The 15,700-nt window shown below is 34.1% G+C and overlaps 1 protein-coding gene across 3 annotated transcripts in view; it reads left to right on the top strand.

Moving 5' to 3' along the window:
• Positions 1-15,700, top strand: part of LOC6562139 (protein madd-4) — a 73,679-nt gene that overhangs the window by 53,646 nt on the left and 4,333 nt on the right. For 2 of the 3 annotated variants that reach the window (XM_032736361.1, XM_032736362.1), the window contains exons 14-15: positions 4,976-5,105; positions 7,010-7,132. In XM_032736361.1, coding sequence (XP_032592252.1) covers positions 4,976-5,105; positions 7,010-7,132 — 253 coding nt within the window. The remainder of the gene's footprint in view (positions 1-4,975; positions 5,106-7,009; positions 7,133-15,700) is intronic. The other variant, XM_001987997.2, reaches the window with a different exon arrangement.

Below are 15,700 nucleotides of genomic sequence, written 5' to 3' on the forward strand. Positions count from 1 at the left end.
TTGAAAGAGTGGCATAGAAATTGGGAAAATATGAGAACTAATTAGGCAAAAGCGCAGCTAAAAGCAGTGAAAAAAAGAACACATTTTCACATAGGAGTTAAATATAGTATGTATGTGACAATATGGACAGAAATATGTATAGATATAACTAGAATATATATAGAGAAAGGAAATGCTTAAGTAAATTAAATATAAACAAATCGCTTTTAGTAAAACGATGTATGTGTTTTGTAAATGTTTTCATAATCTTGTTTTAAGTAACGAAATTTTAAATACAAATAGATATGAATATAATATACACGTATCGTTTTAAGTATACACTTTTTCTAAATCTTGATATGCTAATAAATATAATCTGAACTCTTTAAAGCTTTAGTAGTTGAAGCATAAAGCATATTACATTAATGACAAAATTTAATGTAAATAATTACTAATTACTTAGAGCAGAGCCTTCTATATTCTCTGATCATCACTCTACGATCTAAATGTATATTAAGTTTTGAATTTAAAACATTCTTGTTTATGTGCATTACTTAATAGTCCTCAAATTCACATATAACTTGACCAAACTAATCAGCTATTGGTGTTAATATTTTACTGACTTGAGTGCTATTATTCCATGAAATATTAAGTTTTCTTGTGGCACCAACTTTGTGTGGCATGTAATGGATAAAAGGTTTGTAAGTCTTAAAATAACGGCTTATTCCCCTTAGTGCCCATTAAAAATGGATTACAAACTGGTCAAATGTTTATCAAAGGCAGAAGCTGGCATTTTTTATTATTATATTCATACAACTTTATTACGCCATTTCTTACCATTTATGACGAGTAAAGTAAGGTAAAGTAACATTTATGTTCTGGGTGCTACAGACTTAAAACACTTGCAGGCATTTATAACTTATGCATTTAGTGCAAGCAGAAGTACGATATATTTCTGATACTTGCCCTGTTTTAAAACTACAATTTAATTATAGGATTTATCTGATCAGCTAGATTCTGTTCAGGACAATTGGTTATAAGTATAACAATATGAAACCTCAATTAAGAAAAAAATTATTATAAAAATCAAATTATATTATGCGACGAGTTGAAGTGTTGAAATACCTTAACGTAAGCTGACCCACAAAACATTGTTCAGCCGCCTATCCCTCATGAATTCACAAATTGAAAAAATCATATTCCTTAAATTTCCTTTAAATTATATAGCTTAAATTTGATTTAATCTTTTATCTGCAGTGTTTTGATTGCAACAGCTATCAATATATACCACAATAATTATTATAATTTTTAAATTATTTTGTTAGAATGTGTTGCATTAAGCATTTTTATTAAACATTTGCATTAAAGGATCCCTGGTTGGGTTTTTTTTTAATAATGCAATTTTAATGTAATTGATTCGCCTTCAAATTCACTTCGGTATGTTTCTATTTCAGCTTTAGCTGAGTTGCCCAAAAGCTGCAGAACTTAAATAGTTTAAGATTGCATTAAGACTTGTCCATTTGTAGTTCGGTTGCTGTCGGGGCTCCTTTGGCAATGACTATGACCATTTAGCCTTGTCTTGCTTATCTGTCTGCTGCTTCCTCTTGTGGCGCACCATGTCGTATACAATATGCGCTGCCCCTTCGCAGTGCTTGAGTGCTAAATGCTGCCTGGTCAGTTATGCGCTTGTTTCCTGTCTTGTCGTTATCTGTGCACTGTTTCGCATTTCCCAGACCCCGTTCCCCCAAATGGCGAACACTTGACGCTACCTTTCGCTCCACTCCCGCCCCACTCGACGCTCAACAGTGCGTATGCGTGTTATCGCCTTCTAAGTGTTGCATGCCACACACCTCTGCACATTTATTTGTACTTGCCTAGCACTACAATTCTATGGCAGTGAAGAGGAGCGAAATGAAAAAACAATAGCAACAAATTCTAAGTAAATTTCATGGTTACTTAAATGTGTTTTACCTCAGCAATGATTGCCTTTCCCATTCAGTAGCATTACCCGTTCCCGGCCCCGCAACTCCCTTGCCAAACTTGTAGTGGGCTTAGTTCAAGAGTGAATGGGACAGCATTTAAATGGGGAGTATTGACATAATAAATAAATAAAGCTATTTACATGAACACTTCCATCTTGAATGCTCTCCTTGCCTGAACACTTAATTTAAATTACTATAGACTCAAGCCATTTATTTCCATCAAAATAATTATTTTAGAAGTAAATTGTTGTATTAATTATAACTATTATTATTATTCTTATTGTTTGCGAAATCAATATGATAAGGAAGTATTTTGTATTTGGTTTTTTTATATACATCTTTTATTTAAACATTTATTGTGCTTGGAAATATCATTTGTGCATGTTTTTGTGGTCAGGCATCTTAACTAATCCCAATCCATGCAACATATATGTTTCACCAATTTTGCAATTAAATACCCCAAGCAAATATTTTTCCACATACTTCACCAGTTTCTACCATATGGATTTTTTTGAAATTCATGAAAATACTTTAAAAGCCACTCGAACAAAGCCAGAAATGTAGCTCAAACAACTTTGTATTCCGGGTTGCCGTACAAGTTAGCAATTTTTCTGAAAAGAATAATAAAACACGCATTTGAAAATAGACATTGTTAAATGAGTTTCCATTCCGTTGGATTGGAAACGTAATATGCTTAACAGTTTGGAATATCTGAAAATTTCGTTATCGTTTCGGTCGCAATTCAATCAATCAGAACAATCCAATTCTATTTCTACAGCTAAACCAATGCTAATAAGTTTGAATTTTATAAATACGCGTTTGTTTTCCGATGGGGAATCAGAGCATTTGATAGTCGATTACGGTCCGTAAACTGCATTCTTCCCTATTTATTTTGGCATCGAGTACTCGAATACTCGAATATGTACGTAGTTTCTGTTTGGTTGGTATTCGTTTCGGCAGCTGGTTGCTGTGCAACTATTCCCTGTCTAAGCTACTTGAACCTTTAAGTCTATTGAGTGGCTTTACCCTCCCTAACCCCTTAGACAGAACCTCCCCCACACACACACACCTCTTCTGCTGATATATATTTACTTTCAGCGCGCGTGTGCGGTTTATTTTGCAATTTTGGGTTACGTGTTCGTTTTGGTTAGAGCCACGAGCTTAAAAATGCCAAAAATTGTAAGCACACAACAATTCTATGTGTGTGTGTGTGTGTGTGTGTGTTTGTGTGTGTATAAGTGTGTTGAATAGACGCACGACCTGCTTAATGGTTAAAAGCAAACAGCCAACAGCAAAATGCATTTTGGCCAAAGCCACAAGCTCACACACACACACGGATACAGAGCGACACACACAACCACACAGACTCAGTCGAGAGAGAGTGGCATTTTGGGTTTACAACTGCATCATCAATATGTTTTGCAAAGTGTTGCAAAGCTTTCGGGGTAGGCGGTTCAAATGAATGCCCCCATATATGCCCATATATATATATACATAAATTTACATGCTATCAGAATGAGCAGGCAGCAGTGGCACAGTGTGGGGCGGCATTGCCATTTTTAATCGCATTTTAAATGTTAGCTCAAATAATATATTTGCTGAGACTCACGTGGTGGCAAATTTTCGAACACAACTTTTTGTGGCAGCAACGAAATGTGCAAATAGTAATATGTGACGTGGATTTGTTGCAGCAGCCGGCAATTGTTGGTGAAGGGTTGAAGGAGGGGATCGGCGATTGGTTACATATTTGTACTTTTAGTTCTTTGAAGAATATTTTGTGTTTTTAGGCTGCATTTAATACTTTTCCGATATTGACAATTATTCAATGTTTATTATTATTTGCTGTTCAGCGCACAGGCGAAATACTGTTTACATAAGCGGGGAAAGTGTAGAACAGGAAAGGGTTGGGGGGAGACAGGGGTGGACAGTGAGCGTGGTTGTGTATCATAAATAACTGTTTTCTGAGTCCCAGAAATATGTAAATGTTGATTTGTATGATTTTTAGGAGATAAATTCAATAAAATTAAATTTTCCTTGAGCTTGCAACATTCAAACAATTCTTCAATTATGCATGATGAAGCTTCACAAATATAAATTCCACAAAGAGAAATAATAATTGAAAGATAAACTAAAAACCAGACTCTGAGAGAAACTCTACTTAATCGATGCCTGTAGGCATATTCATACATATTAAAATAGTTTATTTTTGGAGATTATGTTGTTTAAATGCTAAGCTAATCAGTATATTGATTTTTTTTTATATCTGTAACTTTATGGTTACTGAGATTAAGGGTAGCAGAGTAAACTTAGTAATTTATGGTTTTGTATCTATACAATGACTTCATATCTATATAAAATATTAACGCATACATTTCAAATATGTAAGGGATATAAACATATTTGTTGACTACATTTTTAAATAAAAAAGTAAATTAAATTGAATGACAATTGAAATTTGTAATTTGTAATAGCTTCACATATTTAATAGTAATGTTTCCGATTGCATACTTCCAATATAAGTGAAAGCTAGCTACTCTACTCTTTTATAATATACTGTGCCTCTTTTAAATACCACATTTTCTACTCGCATATGAATTTAAATTTCCATCAGCATACACAATGGAAATCATTTTTGCAGAGTGAAAAATGCAATGTAGTTTAAGGAGAACACAAAAAAGCAGAAGTGGGGAGTGAGGCGTGAGGAAATGTATTTGGATAACTAGGGCCAAAATGGCACTCGAAGTGCTTTTGTGTGCAGTCGGAACACGTGGCTTAGAAAATTTAAAAGTCCTGTGCATTTGACATTTTGCTGTCAGCCAAGCGGCAATGGCAACAACAACTGCAACCAAGCAAAAAAAAAAAAAAAAAGAAGCAAGTACAACAAATCTAAACAACCAGTTCCGGCATTAAGTGTTAGCAGGCTATCTGTTTGTAAAGTATTTTAAAGTTGTTTCTTTCCTTGGCTTTGGCATTAATTTGGTTTCTTTTTGTCCTGTCTTGTTGGCCATTTGCAGGTCGCAGCAGCAATCGTCAACACGTCGCAGACAGAACCAGTCGGAAAGGATGCAGAATGGCAGGGAACGCAATCGACGCCCCAAATCGGATGGAGTGCAGCATGCGGATAGCAGCATTATGGAAGATGAGGTAAATGATCAAATATATGCAAATAACTCTCGAGTTGGCAACTTATGATGATTATGTCGTCGTTCTTGTATCGCCAGAAACACAAACATAAACACAAATTCACATACACACATTAAATATGTTTCATGTCCAAAGTCCATCGCTGACACAATGATTACAATGCCTTTGAGGTTTAGCTTGTCGCCTTATTTTGGTCTGCTGCTTCATATCCTTTGCTGTCGACAGTCCACATCGTAATTTGATAGTTTTTCTACTTTACTCTGATATATAAACTGTACAAATGTCTGCAGATTACTCTATATGTATATATGCGCTCATACTACAACTGCATTGTGTCTGTTGGCATTTCAGATTTTGTGGCTGTAAATTTTTTTTCTCCCCATTTTACTAGTCAACTGTCCAAACACATGTACGTATACGTATACATAATGCGCTTTCAAATGAAATTACGTATACGTAACGTTTGCCAGCAAAAACAGCGCAGAGCCGAGCAGCATTGTGCTGAGCCCAGTAAAGGAAAGCCAACAGCATTTCCACAACAAACATATAGACCAAGGGAAAGAGGAGTGGCAAGTGTGTCTTGCTTTGCCATTGATGGGAAACAGGATGCGCAGCAAGGTGCACGGTGCAAAAGCAGCTTCGTTCAGCTCGACTAGCTCACACAAATCTCGAGCAAAATTGTTTGTCTTTTCCCGTTTGTTGAGCGAACTCAGGTCAAGTCGAATAAACAGAAATATTAGCGTAAATGCTTGGATTGAGTTCCAGTGCTGTCGAAATTGCGTTATAATTTTATAGTATTTTTTTTGTTGTTGTGTTGGCTCTGCCAAAATAGCAAATAGCATAATAGCAAAAGCAGATTTCAAGCCAAATACTGCAAAAATTATAAGGGATGCAAGGAAATGGGAGAAAATATGATTTTTGCTTGCAACGAATATAACTTCAAAATTCTATAAGCATTTGAGCACTTGAACATTGTTTGCCAGAAATAGATTCGAATTTTGCTGTCTGACATAAAAGGGTTAAGTGCTTTTTATAATTACTTACTCAACTGAATTTTAACAAAATATTTAAGTTATTATGACAAATAGCACTTATATCTGAAATACACAACAAATTATAGAAAATCCCATTGAAATTAAAGTAAATTTAAAGCTATTAAAAACATTTTCAATAGAACTTATGATGCAACCTAAATAAGAATATAAAACTGTTAAATTTAAATTCATTCAAGTGAATTTATTTTTAATTATTTTTCAATTTTGATTAATATTAGTATAAACAGAAAAAAGTACAAAAATAAATTAGATTTAATTAAAAACAAAACTTAATATTTAAAATCAAAACATAAAAAAAAACTATAAAATATAATTGCAAACAGAGAAAACCTCAATAGTGAAAATAAGGAAAATGGAAAGAATTAATGGGAAATTCTAATGGGAACAGAAAAATGTATTTAGCTTATGAGCGTAATTAGTAGTTTTACTCCAACAACACAACGATTAGTTAAGGAATATTTGTTAGTATAAATTGAAAAATCTTCACATATCTTAATTGTTAACATAAATTCAACGATAATCTTGAAAATTAATATACCAAGGCGATCTATTATTATTTGTTGTATGGTTCAGCAAGTTTGGGCTGTGCTATCAACACTTCTCATCCCCAGCATCAACAAGACCAACAACATTTATCCATAACTATATTCAACTATACACGACATACATAAGTTTTGTAAGAAAAACCATTATTAATGAATACTTTTCTCTCTCCCCCACCAAATGCCAACGAAAACACCCTTTTTCGATGCGATTGCGAATTGTGTATCATCAATAAAAAATATTCCATGCCACACATATATGGATTTATATTTATATGTGTATATGTATATATATATATATATATAGCATTCGCAATTAGTGCAATCCCAGGACAGAATTCCACAGCCAGCGAGCGCCAGCAGCGGCAGCAGTCGCACCAAAACTCTTCTGGCCATGCCCTATTTCGAGGCGTTGCTGAGCAACCTGCAGGTGAGGAGGCATCCTTTGCATTACATTGCAATGCATTGCATTGCATTGGATTGCATTGGTTTTGTTTCGTTTCGTTTGGTTTGGTTTCGTTCGCTTTTTCGTTTTTCGTTTCTCGATTTTCTTCTTGTTGTGCGCATTCATTACTACATTTTGAGATTGTTTTTGATTTAAATGCATTCATTTTCTCGCTTCTTCTTCACACGTGAAATTATTTCGCTTTACCAACCAGACCATTTATCGTGTAGTAATTTTGTAAATGTAATTGTTACCCCAGGTAGGCCGATTGTCGTGGTGCATGTGTGAAATTAGTGCACTTCAAGCAGGGAGAAGTGGGTCTAGGGTGTGTGTGTGTGTGTGTGTGTGTGTATGGTTGTGGGTGGGTGTGTGTGCCATTGCCAAATTGCCAAAGTTCTGCATATAAATTTACAGGCTGCGCATATTTGTCTTTGGTCTGATTGGAACTTGTGCCCAGCAGCTCAGCCAACAAAGTTGTCCTCGAGCAAAGAGCACACAAATACACCTACACCCACTCATACTCATACTCACACACATACACACACACCTACACACACACGTACACATTCATACATATCCATTCATCAAGCTTAAAGTGCCAACAAGTTTGCGGCAATTGGTATTGGATTGCTGCAACAGTATTATTATCTGGTATTATCTTTTAATTTTGCACGTATATTGTCTTTCAACATTATTGTTTACGCAACGCAGTTTCATTTGAATCTGATTGAAACTGTTGCATTTAATTGAATGTAAAAAGTGTAAACTGATAGTATTAAAACTTTATGGTCTTTTAGCTGGTTATTTGTTAAAAAAAAAAAACAAAATAAACACAGACTCTCTTGCAATTCGCAACCGAGCTAAAGCTCCTCAGGAGTTGCTGTGTTTATTAGTTTGACTTAAGTTGATCTCTCTGATTTATGCTTGTTGCTTCATTTTCTTAGCAGTTTTGTCGCGTTCTGCATGTTTTCTCGTTCTCCTTGTTTAGCACTTTGTTGCATGCCACATTATGATGTTCGTCACTTCAATTTTATTTCTCAAACACACATTTTTATTCTTTCTTTTCCTACTTATGTATACGTATGCCGAAACACTGAATTTTTGTTTCGCGCTCGCTTTTTGGGGGCGGGGCGATGTTGCGATGCTTAATCTCAAACAAACCCTCACATACAAAAATAAACAACAACACAACGATACAAAAAAAATAAATAAAATAAAATAAAACAAAATATATATAAAAAAACAACAACAACTACAACAATGGAAATACAAAAACAATTGTTTTCTGATTACTGATATGCAATGTAGGTAAAACATTAAATATTTCTGTATACAACAAGCTATATGCTTTCCATTTCCATTTTATTTCACTTTATATTCACCTCTCTCAAATAAAATCATATATATACATATATATTTATACAGTAAACAGTAAACAGCGCGTAAACAGTTGCAGTCTCCACCAAAAACAAAAATTTGTATACGTTTAATTACCGAATTTTTCATTAAATTTTCAATTGGCCAACGAGCTCCTGAAGCACTCGAGGCGAGCTTTTTACGCGCATTTCGCCGCCATCGCCAAAACTATTTGCAATCAAAGACATTTTTCGCTGACTTTTATTTGCATTTTGTGCATTTTGTTGAAATGAGCAAACAATTGGCTTAATGGGCTGCAAAAACAAGCAAACAATGAAATGAAACCAAAGCACAAAAGAGCAAAAGGCAAATAATAAAAGTCAAGTAAAGCAAATGCTTTGCATGCCCAAGCCAAAATTATTGTTATTATAATTGCAATAAGTGCAAAGAGCAAATTAAGCATCGTATGCATAAAACTATTTTATTTAACAGAATAATATGATCGAAAATTAGCATGAATTTATGCAAGCTAAAATACTCAACTGAATAAATGCAAATTTAAGCGAAATGTGAGTGTTCGAGTGACATGTTTAATTAATTAATATCGATTAATTCAAATACAAATTTTGGTTGACCAATATTCAATACTCCATAGAATGTATTTGAATGTACATTTATATATATTTAAAGATAGTTTAAATGAATGCTTTTAATGGATCCTTGAGATCAAATTTAAAAGTCGCTTTTCAATAATATTTAACAAGCTTCAAAATATGCAGGCCTAATAACCAAATTCATAATATATTTAAGCACCAATCAAGTATATAAAATGCCAATCAAATACAAATAAATCACAATGTACTAACAAATTATAACGTAACTTAGCCCAAAAAACATAAAAAAAAAAAAAGCGAGGCCCTTAATTAAATCTTAATTTGTATACATCAAAATTGAGCATTGAACATTCTTTTTGGTCTACTGAAACAAACGACATTTTAATTTCATTATATTAATATACACACACACACATGCAAATATTTTGTATGCATACAAGTAAGGAAAACCACTATTTTTTTTTATGGACATGACACAAAAACCAGCTGCAATTCACGTGAATCTGTTGATAAAATGCATATAAACAATATGTTCCTGACCTCAAAAAAAAACGCACACACATGTAAATTTTACTAGCTGAGATGGTCGTGACTGGCATATGCCCTGCAAAAAGCAGTTCTAAAGTGGGTGTTAATCTGTAATTAAGTACAGATAATTCAATTATAGAAATGATCAAATTGTCATAAATAATATACAAACTTAAAATATTTGACTGTAAACAAAAGGTTGGGTGAAGTAATTATTATTTTGAGCATAAGTGTAAAAATGATATGGGTTAAAAAATATAGAAAATCAATTAAAAATATAATCGGAGATTTTTTCCCATTTAATAATAGAACACCTATTATTTTGAAAATGAATGTGAATAAGGTTAATAAGTAATATGGGTTAACAAGTACACAAAATCAATTAGATGTTTCCCTACTCAACTTTTGATACACTCTGTTTTTAAGTGTATTTTAACTTGTTTAAAATATTACTTTTAGATTGCATGTTAATTGAAATGTTATTCAGATGCATGCAAAAATATTAGTCAATGCAAATGAAACAAATACAAATTTACAAAGAATATGTGAAATGTTTAATAACTTTTTCACTTATGCTTTTTCAAAAGTTTTTAATGAGCTCTTCTCGCTGCCATTGAATGACAGCAGCAGCAAGAGCAGCAAAAGCAGAAAAAGCAAATTTTTTGTTGGTATGCTGGCTGGGTAAGTGCCACGCCCTCAACGTCAAGCGTTTCCGCCATGTGTGCTTGTGAGTGTGTGTGTGTGTGTGTGTGTGTATGTGCTAGCCAACAAACAATTAGCAACAAATTTTTTTGCCACAAACTTAATTTATTAATTGAAAAGTTTGTTTGCCGCGCGGGTTCATTGCAATTTCTACCTCACCTTTTGCATTTTCCCCACCAGCTCATAAAAGTTATACCCTATATATATATACTATATATGTGTACACCAAGTCAAACAAATTTTTGGCATAGAAAATTAGCTTTCAGTCAACGCTGTCGACGGCATCGCCCAAAAGTTGCCTTTTACACCTGACGGCCAAGTTGATGCTCTGTGTGTGTGTGTGTGTGTGTGTGTGTGTGTGTGGGTTTTGTGTTTGTGTGTAGAATTGTGTGTGTAATTTAGTATGGTGGTTTTTGGTTATGAAAACGTATACAACAACAGCAGCAGCAGCAGCAGCTTAATAGAAACCAGTGAGACTTAAGCATAGAAGTTGGCTAGTGTGCAGCAACTGCTTAGTAACGAAATTTGCTGCAAGCCAATTTAATATATCCGTAATGCCAAATGCAGATTTGGCAAAAATAATTTATGACGCACGGCCAAGCACAACGCAGGATTAACCTCCAACCCAGTTTATGGTTGTCACTTGCAACTCTTGCCTCCCTCCAGGAAGCAGATGGCACATTTATCAAAGCTAGTTACCGTTAAATTGTAAGCCACATTAAAATGCAGACCGGCTATCTAAACAGGCACTTAAATGGCTCGCAATGCGATTTTTATCTAATTTCGAAAACTAGTTGATAATGCTGCACATTTTACGGTTGGCCAACTGAAAACTATATGTATCTATATATATTTATATATATATATATATGTATGTATATGTGGAAATTCATAGCTTATTCGGACGGTGATTTTGGCCAACAACTTTTAGCTATATATATATAAATATATTTGAGTGTGTCAGGCACAATGATAAAGTCCTTTTTTTATTTGGGTTTGAGAGCTTGCGGCGCATTGATTAACTCTTTGCGGTATTGCGCTCGACTGCCCACTAAAATAATAATCAGTTTGCATTATTACTAAAAATTAAATATATTTGCATTGGATTTAGTTGCCGTATGCCCTGCACTGTGGGGACAAATTCGTTAACATTTGGTTCAAATAAAGAAAAAAGAAATATATTTAATACAGCCTTAGCACATGTATAATGTTGTAAAATAAATAAAATCCATAATTCCAAAAGCATATTAACTGCAATATTGATATATTTAGTTGAGTTACAACTATATTGAGACAGAAAAAATAAGTTTCGCTCCACAGTGCAATCAAAAATGTGTTAATGGCACTCAAGCGAATATTGGTTGAAATATTAAAATTTTTGATAGTTGTTAATAGTTCACAATTAATTCTTAAAATATTGATTTATCACATTTGAATTTTGAAATAAATAATAATTGCATAATTGTTCAACCGCATTTTAAGTGATTTAGAAAAAATATAATCAAAGTATTGTTTCAATTTATAAATTAAAACAAAAATTATTTTGTACAATTGCTTTTGAATTTATAAATTGTACAATAGACTGCATAAGTTAATAGAGAACTATATATGTGCTATTCATAATGCTACAACTAAAAATCAGTTTATATAATTGACATATAAATGGGATTGTACTGCTCCTTTTCCAGCAATGAGAGTAATTCACAGATGCATTTGTTATCAGAGTTTAAAAAGCCAAATATTGTACAATTTAGATACTGGAGACAATCAATTTAAATGATGTGGCTACTGATCATCTTATTGCACAATGAACAAGTGAAACTTACTCTCCTTGTAACATTTCTCTTAATATTATTTGAAAAGTTGAAAATATCTTATACGAATTTTATATTTCTAACAAGTTACAGTATTTCGCAGTCGTCAGCTGTTTAATGCAATGTTCTTCTAGCTTCTGCTTAATGGCATTCAATAATTTGCCACTTTTATGAGCCTTATCTTACCTTATCTATATGCTTACCTTACAGTATATTCTATATTCTAATATGCTATTTAATTCAAGGCAATTTACATTGTTGACTCAACTGGCTAACTGTGCTCATTAGCAGCGAGTTTATCTTTTGGCCAAGGCAATCCATTGAATGGCGATTGGCTTTTGTACAGCAGTATAGCTGGTAGCCAGGCTAATGCATTTTGGTCATTATACATGCCAATTAGCCAAGATGAATAACAGCTCGTACGAGCCATGCAATTTATGGCTCAGCATTTTCGCCTATTAATTATGCAACTGACTTTTCTGCGTAGGCTCCACAAATCTGACAAATTTATAAAGCTTGTACCAATAATCGCAGCGCTAAGGGCGCGTTAATAAATTTCCACAGACGTTGCATAAACATTGCTGCAGCTACCACCAACTGGCTCCTTATCCCCCCCCTCCCCTTGGCTACATAAAATTTCTAGTGCTATTCATCAAGCTGCTGGCAAAATGATTTAAAGAAGCAAACTGCAAAAGGTTTGCGCAATTTTGCTGCCCTTTTAATTTTGATTGCAACTATTTATTAATGCTCCGCTCGCAGGATGTTGGCAGGCTCACAGGATAACCAGGCCCCGAGGCGGTTTTATGGTTCTGGTTCTCTGACTCTGCGCTCCATTTAAACTGCTTGCAAATTGCAGCATTCTCTGTATATGTTGAATGCAACATTTAAGCGCAAATTAAATTCAGTCGAATAAAATAATAAAAAAATATGTTGCACATTTCGTGAGTTGGCTTTCATACCCTGTACACATTACATAGGGTATAATATTTAGGCATTAAACTGAAGTCCAATATATGTATGTGAACATAAAAAAATAAGTTTATCTCAAAAGATCTGAATTTAATTGCTCTATAAACTCACCAACAATACTCCAAATATTTCGAAATAGCGATATAGGGTATCTGTCTGGTCAACTCACTCTGGAATCCGGGGAATATTATTTGTAACTGTTTTTTTATGGCTGATTGTTGGCTTATGCCTTTTTGGTTACCTAGTTGTCAATGGCAATGCTTGGACCGCTTTTCAGGCGTGAGAATTTAACGATGTGCGTGCCTCAAAATTCCTCTTTTAAATGATTGCAGAAAATATATAAATATTCACCTTTGAATGCTAATGAGTACAGCTAAAGTTACCCAAAAGGCAATCCACTTAAAATTTATTAATGATTGCACTCTGATTCATAAAAACAAAATATGAATATATCTGAATAAAGATAGGTTGACACAAATATTTAGTGGAGTCACGCAGTTTATATTCACATTCAAAATTGTACAGGAAGCATTGCTGTAATTGTTCTTAACTTACGAAAATGCATTTAGTGTTTCTCTCTTTAAAAGCATAAATCATATTTTATATGCATATTCTTAAACCTTTTCTCCCTTAAATGTTTATATTATAGTTCGCTTATACGCAGATCACGCTGAGTCTGATTAAATTTATTGGAAAACTTTTAGTTTCTTAATTAATATGATTAAGAACTAATAAAAACTCTTCAAGTAATTATGTTGTCTAGCTTTATGTTTTTCTCAGTATCTTAAACTAAAGTTCATCTACAAAAAAATGAATATCTTTCAGACAAGTTTTAAAATATATTTTTTTCTCATTAATATACCTTTGGAAAATGCATCACATCGCGTAGCACAACAATGCTTTGACTATTTGGTTAGCCACAAAATCGATTTATTTAGTATAACCACATTGAAAGAATTGGTCTTATCAAAAGGCCTCTAGTACGATGCTTATAATGAGTTTAACATTAGCCTTCTAAGATTGCATTGAACAAAAGCTTCGCCTAACAGGGGCAAGAGTAGCAGCTGCAAATGCTTGCCAGCAATTTTGCTTGCTGCTTCAACTACAGTACGTATTGACAGGGGGCTCACTAGCAACAACAACGGCAGCAGCAACAACAACAACAACAACAGCAACAACAACAGCAACAGCAGGAGCAATAACAAGAGCAACACAGGAACAATGCCAATGCCAGCGATTGCAATTGCGATTGCGGTGACAATAAAAGGCTATGGAGGCGTTGGCGTTAGTGTCGAGCTACAAATGACAACGGCACACACTTGCACACACACACACACACACCCACACACACACACACACACACACACAGACATGCATATGCATTTACGGAAGGAGCAGCAGTTTCACATAAAAGCGCAGCAGATGCAACTGCAACATCAACAACAAGAACAACAACAAGAACAAGACCAAACACTGAACCGTATTTGTCGGTTTCAAGTACCACTTGGGAAATCATCTTTTTTGGCTCACTCCCATCGACCCCAACGGGTCGGGCTGTAAATGAAAACGACCAACGATGATGACGACGACGATGATGATGATGATGATGATGATGATACTTACAGTGAGACAATCCTAGTTTTACGGGGGATACAAAATGGGGGGTGTGGTGCTGCGATAGTTTGCCAAAAGTCAAAAATCAAATGCGTTGTATATGCACCAGCAAATTGTTGATCCCAAAAATCCATTTGGTAGTCAAATTTTTGCACCGCACTTGTGCTAGGGTGAGCGGTGAGGGGTGAGGGGTGAGTTAACCAGGGTGGTTGGTTTGCTATGGGTTCACAGATTGGTACAGAGTTCAAAAGTTAATCGGATTTCGCACTACGCAGTCAGTCAACGTGAAGCAATTGATGAGGCCAATTCAAGTGTGCATACATGAAGAGCAGCGTCAGTGTTGTCCACATTTCACATCACTTCCCCCGTCCCAACTTTGGATAATGTTGAAATTTTGTGATTTTTGAGAACAACCAGCAGCGGAAGCGACATTTTATTTAATTTGATTTATTTATTCATCCGAGCGCTGCACGATTGAAACTTATAAATTATTGTGCTAGTCAGAAGAGATTTCAAAAATAAATACGATATAAACGTAAAGTGAATTAATACAAAACGAATTGTTCGCAATATTAAGCTGCTAGTTGAAAAAATCATTTCAGCAGCGATTTAAATTGAATTAAATTATATTTAAGGTGTTTTAAACAGTATTTAGGTCGAATTCTTATTAGCATTACTACTAACCAACAATATAAATAATTTAAAAATGTTAATGGGGCATTTAAAAAGAAACATTCAATAATCAATTCAAATTAATAAAAAACAAACAAAAATCATCGAAATTGCTGTTGTGACATGTGACGATAAATTTGACTAAAGGCATCAATTATTCTAAAAGGGTTAAATGTTTTATGTATCTTAAGTTCGTTATGTTCATGAGGGTTTTCTGATATTCAGAAATTTACTTGGTTTTCATTTAAAATACATTGAGCATTTGAGGTCTGAGGGAACTTGAT

This window comes from Drosophila grimshawi, unplaced genomic scaffold (assembly GCF_018153295.1).
Source record: "Drosophila grimshawi isolate 15287-2541.00 unplaced genomic scaffold, ASM1815329v1 contig_1377, whole genome shotgun sequence".
Taxonomy (NCBI): Eukaryota; Metazoa; Arthropoda; class Insecta; order Diptera; family Drosophilidae; genus Drosophila; species Drosophila grimshawi.